Source organism: Lepisosteus oculatus, chromosome 9 (genome assembly GCF_040954835.1).
Source record: "Lepisosteus oculatus isolate fLepOcu1 chromosome 9, fLepOcu1.hap2, whole genome shotgun sequence".
NCBI classification, from domain to species: Eukaryota; Metazoa; Chordata; class Actinopteri; order Semionotiformes; family Lepisosteidae; genus Lepisosteus; species Lepisosteus oculatus.
The window spans coordinates 1,112,603-1,124,684 of record NC_090704.1 but is presented as its reverse complement, the minus strand read 5'-3'; the positions used below and the strand labels follow the sequence as shown (position 1 = coordinate 1,124,684).

The 12,082-nt window shown below is 47.1% G+C and overlaps 1 protein-coding gene across 6 annotated transcripts; it reads left to right on the top strand.

Moving 5' to 3' along the window:
• Nucleotides 1-1,831: 1,831 nt before the first annotated feature.
• On the top strand, nt 1,832-11,761 carry LOC102689615 (kynurenine--oxoglutarate transaminase 3). 6 transcript variants are annotated; one of them, XM_015355303.2, is made up of 15 exons: nt 3,063-3,453; nt 3,695-3,786; nt 4,182-4,276; nt 4,549-4,607; nt 5,021-5,165; nt 5,619-5,768; nt 5,873-5,959; nt 6,378-6,503; nt 6,836-6,956; nt 7,509-7,585; nt 7,990-8,079; nt 8,759-8,945; nt 10,476-10,549; nt 10,747-10,833; nt 11,480-11,761. In XM_015355303.2, the coding sequence occupies exons 3-15, from the start codon at nt 4,184-4,186 to the stop codon at nt 11,543-11,545; spliced, it is 1,362 nt and encodes a 453-aa protein (XP_015210789.2). In that variant the 5' UTR covers nt 3,063-3,453; nt 3,695-3,786; nt 4,182-4,183; the 3' UTR covers nt 11,546-11,761. The 6 variants fall into 6 exon arrangements, with proteins under 6 accessions (XP_015210786.2, XP_015210791.2, XP_015210789.2 ...); XM_015355300.2 differs by lacking the exons at nt 3,063-3,453; nt 3,695-3,786 and adding an exon at nt 1,832-1,955; XM_015355305.2 differs by lacking the exons at nt 3,063-3,453; nt 3,695-3,786 and adding an exon at nt 2,637-2,993.
• Nucleotides 11,762-12,082: the final 321 nt, after the last annotated feature.

Below are 12,082 nucleotides of genomic sequence, written 5' to 3'. Positions count from 1 at the left end.
CTAATATGACTATTTGTGCTCAGCAGGGGATACGACAGAAACTGAGATCCCTCGCACATTTAATTAAAAACAAAGCTTAGTGCAAAGCATTAAGCACCAGATTTGCCAGTTAAATTGTTAATACGATGTAAATTGCACAGCAATAAATAAAGATGGCTGCATGGGGAGAAAATTAATTATTGGTGAGATGTTTTATTTATTAAAATGTTAATGTGGAATTCAGTATACATATTTGTTTCAGACCATAATCTTCCCCAGATATGGAATCAAAGTTAGGTCTCCAGTAATTTTCAATGATGTTACTAAAGCTTATTTGGATTAATGTTTTCTGGTTTTGCTTGTTAGGATTTTGTCCTCTCTGGGATACAAGGAAGGTCTGTGTTTACGATTTAAACTGCGGTCTAGGTTGCACTGTGGGCTCATTGTCTTTAAATATTAAGCCCGTGTTGTGCATTGTGCACTATGTTTGCAGAGTTGTGCTACTGCTAGAAGTGGTGTAGAATCTGTGTTTGCAAATTTCCATAATGAACAGAAATGTTCGACATGTTATGGACAGTTATTCCTATTGGCTGATACCAGCTTAATCCTGTCTATGTGTTAGTACTAAAGGGGTTTAAATGACAACCTTTTCATTTATCATATTTCTGATAGATTGTGGCCCCATACGACTCAGTTGCATTAGCCTACATTAATTGCTAAAGTATTTGACATCATGACTCTGTTGATATAAACAACACATTTCTAATGACTGCAGCATATTTTGTGTTAGTGGACAGTCCAATACAATATAAAGGGTTAGCTAGGAACTTCAAAATATCTGTGTTGAACACCTTCCACCTACAAACCTGTTTCAGTTGGTATTAAAAAAACATCCAGGTGTGGACTTATATATTATATTACTACGAAAAAACGACTTAATGGTGGTGCTGCACATTGGTGGTGGTGGTGGAGGGGAGTCCCCAACACCTGGAGTGTCCAGAAAAGCGCTATATGTGTGTGAGCAATTATTATTATTATTAAACTGTTTAATTGGGCACCTTCGTTACAGACTAGGCCGTATTTTATTATGTTAGCGAACTTCAGGAGGCGCAGCTTGGCCAAAGAAACATGCCCAGTGCTAATTAGGACCCGCCCATATTCTCAGATTGAAACGTTCCCCACCCCTTAACTTCCCAGACACAATGGAAATAGAAACGCCCTCGGAGCGGAGGGATGAACTCTGAAGGTTGAGAAGACGCGATCCGTTGGCCTCATTCGTCAAAAGAATATTTTGGGTTTTACTGTGCGTAACAGGAAACCTTAAATGTAAGCAATCTAAGTCAAGTCACACAAAACAGGTCACTGGCGCTGCGGTGGAATCAATCACAAATCTTTACATGCAGGCTTTGGTCTGTAGTTTATTAATGCGCTCATTTAAAACATATCATCTATACGTTCTCTGCGGAACTGTTCATTTGTAATATGTAAAAGTCCTTGTCGGCATAGCCGCTGCACTCGGTTGGAATATTGTCTCTCGCCAACTGCTCGGATGGGGCCGGGTTGTGCGTTTCCATGGAGCTGGCGCCCCCTGCTGGTGCGCTTGTGAACGCCCCGCTCCGCGCTGTCCCGCTCAAGCGGCTCCTGCTCGCCTTGAACACGGGATCTCCCACGTTTTCACAAACCCTCTGTCGAAAGGGAAGAAGTTATTCACGACGCATTCGTGAAAGATATATTATTTCCGCTTGGTTTGGGTGTTTCTATGCCTTAGGCTGGTCAAAGTCTTGATCGTGGCCGTTTTTACAAATGTGCAGGGTTTCACAATATTTCAGGAGGGTAATGACCCCATGGGTCCAAAGCACAGTTTGAGCTACACGTTTGTGCTACATGTAGTGCCTCTTTAACACCATTAGAGTCCCTTGTGACTGACACACACATCTCTCTCAGGACATCGAAGAGCCCTGCACACATTCAGCATTGTAAGTTTTTTTTATGTTACAGAGTTGATCCGTAAAATTTTCCTAAGTAATAGGTGCTTTGTTTTGGGGTTTTGTTTTTCCAGTGGAGACAGAAAAATCGAAAAGCAGATTGGACGCATTTGTTACCATGCAATGCATAAGCAACGTCTTGTTTTGTGTTATTAATTATTGCAGGACAGCTTAAAAAATACGACTACTGAAAAGGTGGCGATGGTGGTAGTGTTGTGGGCCTGGGTTCAATTCCTAGCCTGCTCTCGTCTGTGAGCACATTATATATAGTTTTATATGCGAGTGTCCCACTCTAAAACCTTCAGTAGTTTACATTTACAAATGTAAATATGTAACTTCCGTATTTGAAATTAAATTATGGCGTTACTATTTTTGAAAATTCTGTACATATAAATATTTATATGAACCTTTAGTATGGCCCAGATAAATTATAGATTTGCTCACAGTGTCGCCTCCCCTCTCGCCTAACAACAGATGTCATGACTGTTGCGAGAACCTGTTTCCCTTTTGAACACACTTTTGTGTGTGCACTCATTTTTGTTTGTGTTGTGTACGTTTTTTTTGTTTCTCATTCTTGTGTGTTGCGTGTTGTGTAATGGCACGTCTGGGCCACCGTACCCCGGCGGCTCGGAATGGGTTAAAGCGGAAAGAAAGGGGACAGATGAAATTTGGGTGCAGTACTTTCCTCAAGAGTGCAACAACGAGGTCTCTCCCGCAACCTGGCAGCCAGCCGCCGTTCCTCATCACAAACTTATGCCTCTGCGTGCCACCACTTCACCGGCTCCTCCCGCAACAGGGGAAGCGACAGAAACAAAATTAAAACTGAAAATAAATTGCGCGAAAGTGCTTTAGTCAATCTACAGATGCGAGGAGCAGAATATCTGCAGTTTCTGCGCAGTTTCTGCATAATGGAAGCAGCTAGTAGGACTGAGATTTAATCCTCATATTACTTTGGTCGGAGATCGACGTGCTTGAAGCTCTTGAAGTTACTGTGACCAGGAAATTCTAGTCCATTATCTGCTTATAAAGGTTCACATACTTTTTTCAGGCATAAATAAATGTGTTTTATGTGTTAGCTGTACACCGGGCAGACGAAAAAAGTGGAAACCTACGATGCAATTGAGGGTCCTTAATGTATAGTTGGTGCGGCTGTGCATGGTTGAGGGTACGTCGGCGCGGATCACGTTTTTGCTGAAGCGTTTGCGTCGCCCTGTTGGCTCAAGGGCCGCAGCGACCTGCAGCAGCTGCGCAGCGCCTCGCCGGATCTGCGCAGACGCGCAATAAAATCTGCACCGCTGCGGCTCGGCTCTGGTTGGACGGGCCGAGGGGGAGTGACTGTGCCCGGTGGAGAGACACCTACACTTGAAAACAGTGAACACCTGAAAAGCGGTGTTGCCATTTTACTGCCCTGGGAGGTAGTGATCGGGGTCGGGTCTCTTGCTGTGCCGCGATCTTGCATGGTTGTGCAGCCAGGAGGGGCATCTGGAGGGTGAGGTGTCTGGAGTTTAAACTGGTTTAAACCCCGTCTTTCAGTGTACAGTGTGTAATTCGACAAAGCCTAGACGTCAGGAGTAAAAGCTATCTCCCCCGTATCGCAGTTTTTTAACCCACACGGTGCTGTCGCTGTGCTCGGCAGTGCAGTCTCCAAGCCCGGTTCTGTTCTGATGATCTCAGTGTGTGCGGACCAGCGGTCACAGCAGCTCTAGAAATGTTTAATGTTTTTACTTTAGATTTGTGTTAGGTCAGTTCTGTCCTGGTTGAAATTCCAGCTGGTTCCGGTAACTGATTTCCGATGGTCTGAATGGACTATTATTATTATGGGGTAAGAGGTTCAAAATGGCTCACCCATTAACGTGTGCTGGTAATGATTTATCAGTAGTGTGGTATGTAACTGTGGATGTAAACGCGGTGCTGTAAAAAACTGGTGACTACAGAACTGGGTTTTAAAACTCACTGAGCTACAAGCTACTGGTCACCAGTATACACCAGTTAAGCCTTTTGTACTGGAATTGACATCGGAGTGTGTATAAGCAACCTGTTTATCTTGTGTATTGCTTTAAAAATAATCCAAATACAGGCATGACCATTGTGCCTAAAGATTAAATAATATTAATCAATGTGATTTTAACCAGTATTTTAAATTCAAATGTATAGTTAGCTTTAACTCAAAATATTATAGGCGTGAAAATGACAGAGCGGGGCATGTGTCTGCTGCAGATATGAACTTGCGCCACGCCCTCAGCTGCTGTCCTGCTGTGTGTAGCTTGCCGAGAACAATCTCCTGGAGACGTCAGTGCCTGTCTACTTCTCAAGTGAGTCTTTGTCTTACACTGTTCAAAAATAGGAGACAACATTCTTGTTTAGTTACAGTACCTCCTTCAAGCAATGTCAAGACTTAAATGGAGCCAGAGGACATACCATGTGTTCATGTGTCTGCCATACTTTCATGCCTTGTCTTTTGACTTTCTTTACATCAAAGAGGTTTAAATGTGTCTGTAATGTACAAAAAAAATGTATTTTATGTTTTGAGTCAATGATTGAGAAAACCTCATTTCTGATTCTACTTTTCTCCCTTAAACTTTAGATGACTTCGTTCAGGCACAAAAATACCAAAAGAATCCAAGGCCTCGATAAAAACATATGGTAAGTACAGTGGAGATCCCCCTGAGAGCTGAAAGGTGTCAGTTCTGTACATCAACCAGTCAGTTGTGTCTGAGGATTTCTTTGATACTTATTTCACCGGAGCAAAGTTTTGAAAAGCTACCAAAGAGAGAAAAGATCTGCTGAACACTACGGCTTCGAAGAATGCCATTGTCTCGCCACTATTCTTGTTCTGTCTTAGTGGCGGGTGGAGCTTTCATGCTCCTGTGCTGCAGTGAGCCTGAATCCATGCGCATCACAACCCAGGGCGCAGGAAGCGATCTCACAGGGCTGCAGGGTTAAAGGGCGCCTGAGCTGGGGATTCGATCTCGGGGCTCGGCCTCGGTTGTGTGGAGCACAGCGCCCTAGACCCGAGTGACGTGTGTCTGTCTGTCCGTCTGTCTGTCTGTCCGCAGGGTGACCTTTTCCGCTGTGGCTGCTGACCCCTCCATCGTCAACCTGGGGCAGGGCTTCCCAGATCTCCCCCCTCCCCCCTACGTCACGGAGGCGCTGGCCAGGGCGGTGTCCGTGGACAGGCTCAACCAGTACACCCGGGGCTTTGTAAGGGCGCTGGGGCGTCGGGGCACGCTGGGGTGGGGGGGCTGGGGAAGATTGCCGCCTCTCGTCCCTCCGGAAGACACGCACTCTTCTTAATTAGTAGGCAAGTTTGTTTGTTTGTCCAAAGTCGTGGATCACTTTCACAGACTTGTGCATGATCCAGTGTTTGGCTGTACGTGTCCACAGATGCAGTAGACATGTGGCTGTTGTGTTCAGTGAAACGTCTGGAGTGGGCCGTGGTGGGGAACGCGTGGGGCAGCGTGGCCGTGCTCCTGGAGCCGACGGCTCTCCTGCTGCAGCCCGTGAGATGCAGGTCTGCCTGCAGGCTTCATGCTGGGTCGAGCGCCGGTGCGTCTCCCGCAGCTTGAGGGCCGGCAGGAGGCTGGCGGAGGCCGTTTGTTGGCGCTGTACCCGCTGAGAGGCGGTGCTCAGCTCGCCCCCTTGTTCTCCCGGCAGGGGCACCCCTCTTTAGTGAAGGCGCTGTCGCAGGTGTACGGCGCGGTGTGCGGCCGCCAGGTGGACCCACTGAAGGAGGTCCTGGTGACGGTGGGGGCCTACGGGTCTCTGTTCAGCACCATGCAGGCGCTGGTGGAGGAAGGAGACGAGGTGAGTGTCCCCCTGGCCGGACTGTCGCCGCTCCTGACGACTCCCCTGACGTCCCACAAAGCCCGGGTTCTCTCAGAACTGGGTTTTAAAACTCACTGTTGCAGGTGATCATCATGGAGCCCTTCTTTGACTGTTACGTGCCCATGGTCCGAATGGCCGGAGCAAAGCCCATCCTGATACCGCTAAGACTTGTGAGTCTGATCATTGTATGTTCATGTAGAAAGAAGCAAATCCGTCTAATCTGTCTGGGGATCTGCACACTGTGTGCCAAGGGATGTGTGTAACGTTTGTGGTTTATTTTAAAATTGTCAGTAATGCTCTTGAACCCTGTTTCCACTTAGGGAGCTCGCCTCACGTACAGTGGAGTCCGACATGCTTTGAATTTGAACGAGTCAGATGTGCAGTAGATTATGAGTTATTGTATCTGTGCAGAACACCTTTAGTACTTGGGTCTAGCTGTTAGGGCTCAGTACTAGATAAGGTACCTCCTGATAGCTTGTATGCAGTTCATGTGCTTATAGTAGCTCATGCCTTTTGTTGGATGTAAAGGACCTTAAAATACAAAACTGATGATTCTTTCCACATTGCTGTGCTGTTTTTAAACACCAGAAAATGTCTGAAGGCTCTGCTATCACCAGTGCAGACTGGGTGCTCGACCCAGAAGAGCTCGCGAGCAAATTCAGCTCGAAGACCAAAGCCATCATCGTCAACACACCTCACAACCCCTTGGGAAAGGTGAGAGCTCTGCCCCTTTCCACTCTCGCAGACTGGCCCTGGTCCTGGACAGCCCCCCGTCCTGCAGGTATCCTCAATCTCGAAAGGCCTGGGGCAGTTGATCTAGGATCAGCTGAAGTACTTTAAAGATCATTTGGAAGAAAAGATTGAAGTATCCTTCCGCTCTCTTCAGCTTCGGGACCAGTTGATCAGTTGCTTAAACATGGGTTCCTAATCTCTTAAGAACAGGCGATTTAGGGTGACCTGCGAGATTAACTGGACAGGGGCTCTCCGGAGTCCGGACTGGGGACCCCTGACCGAGACTCTGAGCGCTCCCCCGGTTGTGTTCGCAGGTCTTCAGCAAGCAGGAGCTGCAGATGATTGCCCACCTGTGTGTCCAGCACGATGTGCTGTGCTTCAGCGACGAAGTGTACGAGTGGCTGGTGTACAAGGGGCAGGAGCACATTAAGATCGGTAATGCGTTCGGGACTGCAGTACAAGCACAGCTTGTGGGCTCATAATCGGAGTCGTTGCAGAAATATCTTTCTCATTCTGTGCAGATGTCTTTTACTTTTACTGGTGACCCAGTGCTCAGCTTTATAGTTTTTATTTGTAGATAATAAGATTTTGTCCATATCCTCTACAAAATTGTTTTTACTGAGCTCTGCAGGAATCGGGGAAAACATACAGCTTTTACAAAGAAGCAGAAATGTCTCCTTTACTCAGTCTCCCACTCCAAATAACATTCTGGAAAAAAATATTTTGAGTTTTAAGAGTCCTGTGTTAAATTTCTGATGGATTCCAAATATTTGAAACCCAAAATTTCCATTATCGGTTGTTCTTTTAAAATAAAATATATACTTATTTTTGTGCGGTTCCTAACCAGATGTGTTCAAGAAGCAGTAAGGCACTCTCCCGTCAGTAAATGTTAATGGCTTTAAAATGTGATCAGGAAGTCTACGACTGGCTTCAAATTTAAACTGTTTGTACTGTTTTGGAGTTTGACCTGGAGTTGTTTCTTTAAAGCTGCACTTCCTGGCATGTGGGACAGAACCATCACCATCGGCAGTGCGGGGAAGACCTTCAGCGTGACTGGATGGAAGGTAGAGTGACCCAGCTGCCCGTGGCCTGACTGGCTCTAGAAGTGCGTTTGTTCTGGGAAGATGGCTCCCTCTGCTCCAGGTCTGATCGTGCACTAGTGGGAGCAGCTGAGTTCGGCAGAAACGTGTGGAGGTGTACAAGTTGTGTGCATGTTCACTACGCAAGAATAAAGACAGGACCCACATCAGTAGTCCAAGAGACAGAGTGTGTGAGCTGTGTGTCTGGACTCAAGGCAGCTGTGGTGAGAGATCTGCGGTCAGCCTGGAATATGACCGCATTTACCCCACCATGTGCACGGATAGACACCTGCCTATTGTCAGACAGCTCTTCTAGAAATATACACTTTATATATACTTTTAGTTTAGGTTCAGAGTGATCAAATGACTTTCTTTTTTTTTGTTTTCAGCTTGGCTGGTCAATTGGTCCAGAACATCTAATCAAACATCTTCAGACAGTCATGCAGAACACCCTGTATACCTGCCCCACTCCCTTACAGGTAAAACCTGTTTTTTTGCATTTGTGACATTATCTTATATTTCACATTTGAAACTGAATGTTTAGTTTTAATACTGAAGGTATTTTTAATGAACAGAATTCAAAGGCTTCATTTGCAAAATAAATCTGTGATTTGCAAGTTTAAAATTTGTCGCCTTACCTTGATCGGATCTGACCCTGTCTTCTGAAGTGCCAGGTGAAATGTAAACCGTCCTGCTGAGGACTGGTCTGTGTGATCCTCCTGTTCTGTTCTGGTCCGACAGCATGATGAGCCGCTGAAGACATCACACCAAGCGAGTTGTAGAAAATCAGGTCGTGTCCCTCAGTCGTTCTTCCCCTAGTGGCATCATGAGAAAAACTGTTTATAAATCAGGGGAGCTATTCAGCCCACCTGGCCCAATGTGGTATTGCAGTTAGTAGTTACTGGAATCGATCCCGTGCAGCCATTGCGTCGAGTCAGCTTCAATAACCTGGCCAGACAGCTTGTTCCACACTCCCACCACCCTCTGTGTAGGGAAGCGTCTCCTCCTCTCGGTTTTATTGTACTTCTGCTCAGTGTTTCCGCCTATGACCACAGTGCTCCCGTCGGACAGTTGAGGGAGGATGAAGGGGAAAGTGATCTGGCCTTGCACTGATTTTTGTGCTCTTGCGACTGAGAAGGCCCCATGTCTGCCCCGCAGGAGGCCGTGGCTCAGGGCCTGCTACTGGACTTCAAGCGCATGGGTGACCCCGACTGCTACTTCTCGTCTCTCGCCCGCGAGCTGGAGGGCAAGAGGGATCGGATGGCCGGGATCCTGGAATCCGCTGGCATGAGACCCGTCGTTCCCGAAGGCGGCTACTTCATGCTCGCGGACGTGTCTGCGCTGGGTGAGTCGGCTGTTCCACCGGGGTTTTCGGGAACGTGTCCTGCCCTTCTGGAAAACTGTCCCAGGCTCACATAGCCGCAGATCAGTGAGGGCCACTGTTTCCACGTCGTCATGGGGGGGGGGGCTTTGGGCTCATCACAGACAGGTTGTGGGTTCGAGTCCCTGCTGCAGACACTGCTGTTCCTTCAGTGAGATACTTCAGCCCAGTTTCTCCCGTCCTCCCAGCTGTATAACTGGGCACCGGTACTGCTGGGGTGTCATCCCTGTGATGGACCAGTGTCCCGTGCTGGGGGAAGTCGCCAGCACTCCAGACCAGTAGACACTACAGGAGCTGGGATGAGCTCTGTCCCAGTGAGTCACTGTGGCCCTGGTGTGAGCCGTGAGTTCACCTCTAGAGCCTCTAGGGCAAAGAGCTTGCACTCGCAGTCTGTGTGAGCCCCTTACACACACGTTTCCCAGATATTTGTATGTCATTTTTAGTGAGTGAAAAGAGGGAATTGGATTACATACACTGCTAGCATATTTCCCCCTCAGCTTCATAGTACATTAGACATGTGATGGGTAAAACATTTAATCAGCAGTGAATCAAAAATCTTATGACACAAGTGGAAATTATGTGCATTTAGGGGACAGATCAGGAGACCCGTCTCTACACAAAGGGTGGTGGGTGCTTGGAACTGGAACCCCTTGCCCATTTAAACTGATTCCAACAGTTCTGACACAGGACAGCTGGCTGAGAACCTCAGACCAACGGGTTACGAGTAGCAGCAAACACAACGGGCCACACTGCCGCCTTTAATCTGTTCTTCTTACAAAAGCTATGACAGTGTTTGGGCCCTGTTCTGACTGCGTTTGCTCACAGAGGGGAGGCAGGGCCCTGGTACGAGAGCTGAAGAGCCCAGTGGTGCTGGGAGACTGATCTCGGCAGAAGGCAATGAGTGTGAAGAAAACAGACAATGAGCTCTTCTGTCCAGCAAAGACAAGAGCTGTCGCAGTTCAAGACACTGCGTACTGACAGGACTGTGTCACAACGCTGACTTTGTTCACATCAAACAGGACTCCTTATTCTACACATTGAAGGAACAGTAATGCACAGCAACTTGTGTTCTGTTGTCAGTGTAGTGTAGTGATGAAGGGTTTTGTTTTAATTTTAATAAGTAGCATAGTGATTTTTTCCCAGAGTTAAAAACTGTACTTGTGGTCCGAGGGCTGGGACAGACGGCTAATCTGTATCGAGCATGGAGAGCACATCACAGCACCACCAGGGCTCTAGTTCCTGACTTCCCTTGCCTGTCCAGCATTCCTGCTCACAGCGTGGGAGGGTAGAAGTGTGCAGAAAAGTAGTCCAAGAGTATGGAAGTGTAAAGAAATTGGTGTGAGGAATGTGCTCTGCACAATGACCGTTCGCCTTAAACGTGATACACTAGAGAGAAATGGCCTGCATGACTTCTTCTTGTCCGTGAGCCGTCTGGTGGATTCTGAGCACTGCAGAGCCTGTGTCCGAGCGTGACAATGTTTTCTGTCTGCGCAGACGTGGACCTGTCTCACGCAGGAGACGACGAGCCGTACGACTACAAGTTTGTGAAGTGGATGATCAAGGAAAAGGTACAGCTCTTTCCTCCTGCTGTGCTTGGGGAGTGCTGAGTGTGTGCTTTGTGGGAGTTTTCCACAGCGGCAGTGAGTGCCCATACCCAAAACAAATCAGATGAGGCAGACCCTACCGCATGAGCAGGCAATTAGGATGTTATTGGAGTCACAGAAACCTGGGGCCCTTCTGGACTTTTTTTTCTTTTCTCTTCCAGAAACTCGCAGCTATTCCAATGACTGCCTTCTGTGGAGAAGAGTCTAAGAAGCAGTTTGAAAAATACATCCGATTCTGTTTCATCAAGGTAGCCTGCTGCTTTTCTGCCTTTATGAAGGCATCTTTCCCTGGGTGTCCCGAGCAAGTCTCCCCCTGCTGGCAGCACGCCTGTCCTGCAGGCGATGGGCTGCCTGGCGTGGTCTCCTGTGGCCGGGCTGAGACTGGCCTGTGGGCAGTGGGAGTTTCCCTGAGGGTGGCCGAGCAAGACGAGACAAGGCCTTGCTTTCTCACGGTCATACCTCTCTTGTAGGATGAACTTAAATTTAAACAGGCTTCTGTTTAAAAAAGGTTTGAAAAAACGTTAAAGGCAAATGCCAAGACAGGAACTTGTTTTTGTCTGAAGGCAAATGGTAGCAATGGTAAAGGCTGCTGTGTGCAGGCAGTTTAAGCACAATAAACGTGCCGTGTGTAAAACGGCAAATCAAAGCTGAGTGACCTTCATGATGGCCGTATTTCTTCTTATTGGGGGACACCAGAATGGTGGCCCTGCTCATGGCTTGTCAGGACTTCAGGCCCAGGCCAGTTGTATTGAATATGACTGACACAGTACAGCTGATCACCTGAATTCCAGTTATCCGTTTAGGCCAGCTTGAAATGAATGGATACTGATCCCGCTGGCGAGTTTTGTAGAGTTTGAGCATTGCGCTGACTTTTTGTTTTCCCTTATTTTGCAGCGAGACGACACGTTAGATGCAGCAGAGGAGATTCTTAAGAACTGGAACAGAGCGGCGCCTGTCTGATAGTGAAGACCTGGCCCTGGCCCTGGCCCGGCGCCGTGTTAGCTATCTTGCAGGGAATGTTACGTTTTGAATTTGATGATGCGTTGAATTTGAGCTAATTGAAACATTTCAGTATTGCTGTTTTGCATCACCAAGTTTATTACCGTGATGGTTTGAGTATTTCTGTGTGATGCAGTGGCCTTTTCCATTATACCATTAAAGCATTTTTTCCTGCAAGTGCTACTTAAAGTCTTTTATTATCCTGCGTTCGGCATTTCCCCTGTCTTCTCCTCAAGGTCCCTGCAGTTATCTCTGTCCTGTGAGGTGGTTTTCTCCTGGAGAGGAGCTCGTATCTCACCCTCATGCCGTTTAAAGGACATTTAATATACAGGTCTTATCTGTCGGAAACTAAGAATGTGTTGAAATGCTTTCCTGTTCCTAAAAATGGGAAATAAAAAGAAACGTCAGTTCAGAGTTATTTACACAATTATCACAGCAATCTTATTATGAGAGACTGATTAAATTAAATTTTACGAAAAGCTTGTTGGAGTTGGATAA

Excerpts from the sequence above, each read along its gene's own strand:
- LOC102689615 (XM_015355300.2), top strand. The coding sequence starts at position 4,184 with ATGAACTTGCGCCACGCCCTCAGCTGCTGTCCTGCTGTGTGTAGCTTG. Across the intron at positions 5,769-5,872 it reads TGGTGGAGGAAGGAGACGAG|GTGATCATCATGGAGCCCTT; the intron begins GTGAGTGTCCCC and ends TCACTGTTGCAG. Across the intron at positions 5,960-6,377 it reads TCCTGATACCGCTAAGACTT|AAAATGTCTGAAGGCTCTGC; the intron begins GTGAGTCTGATC and ends TTTAAACACCAG.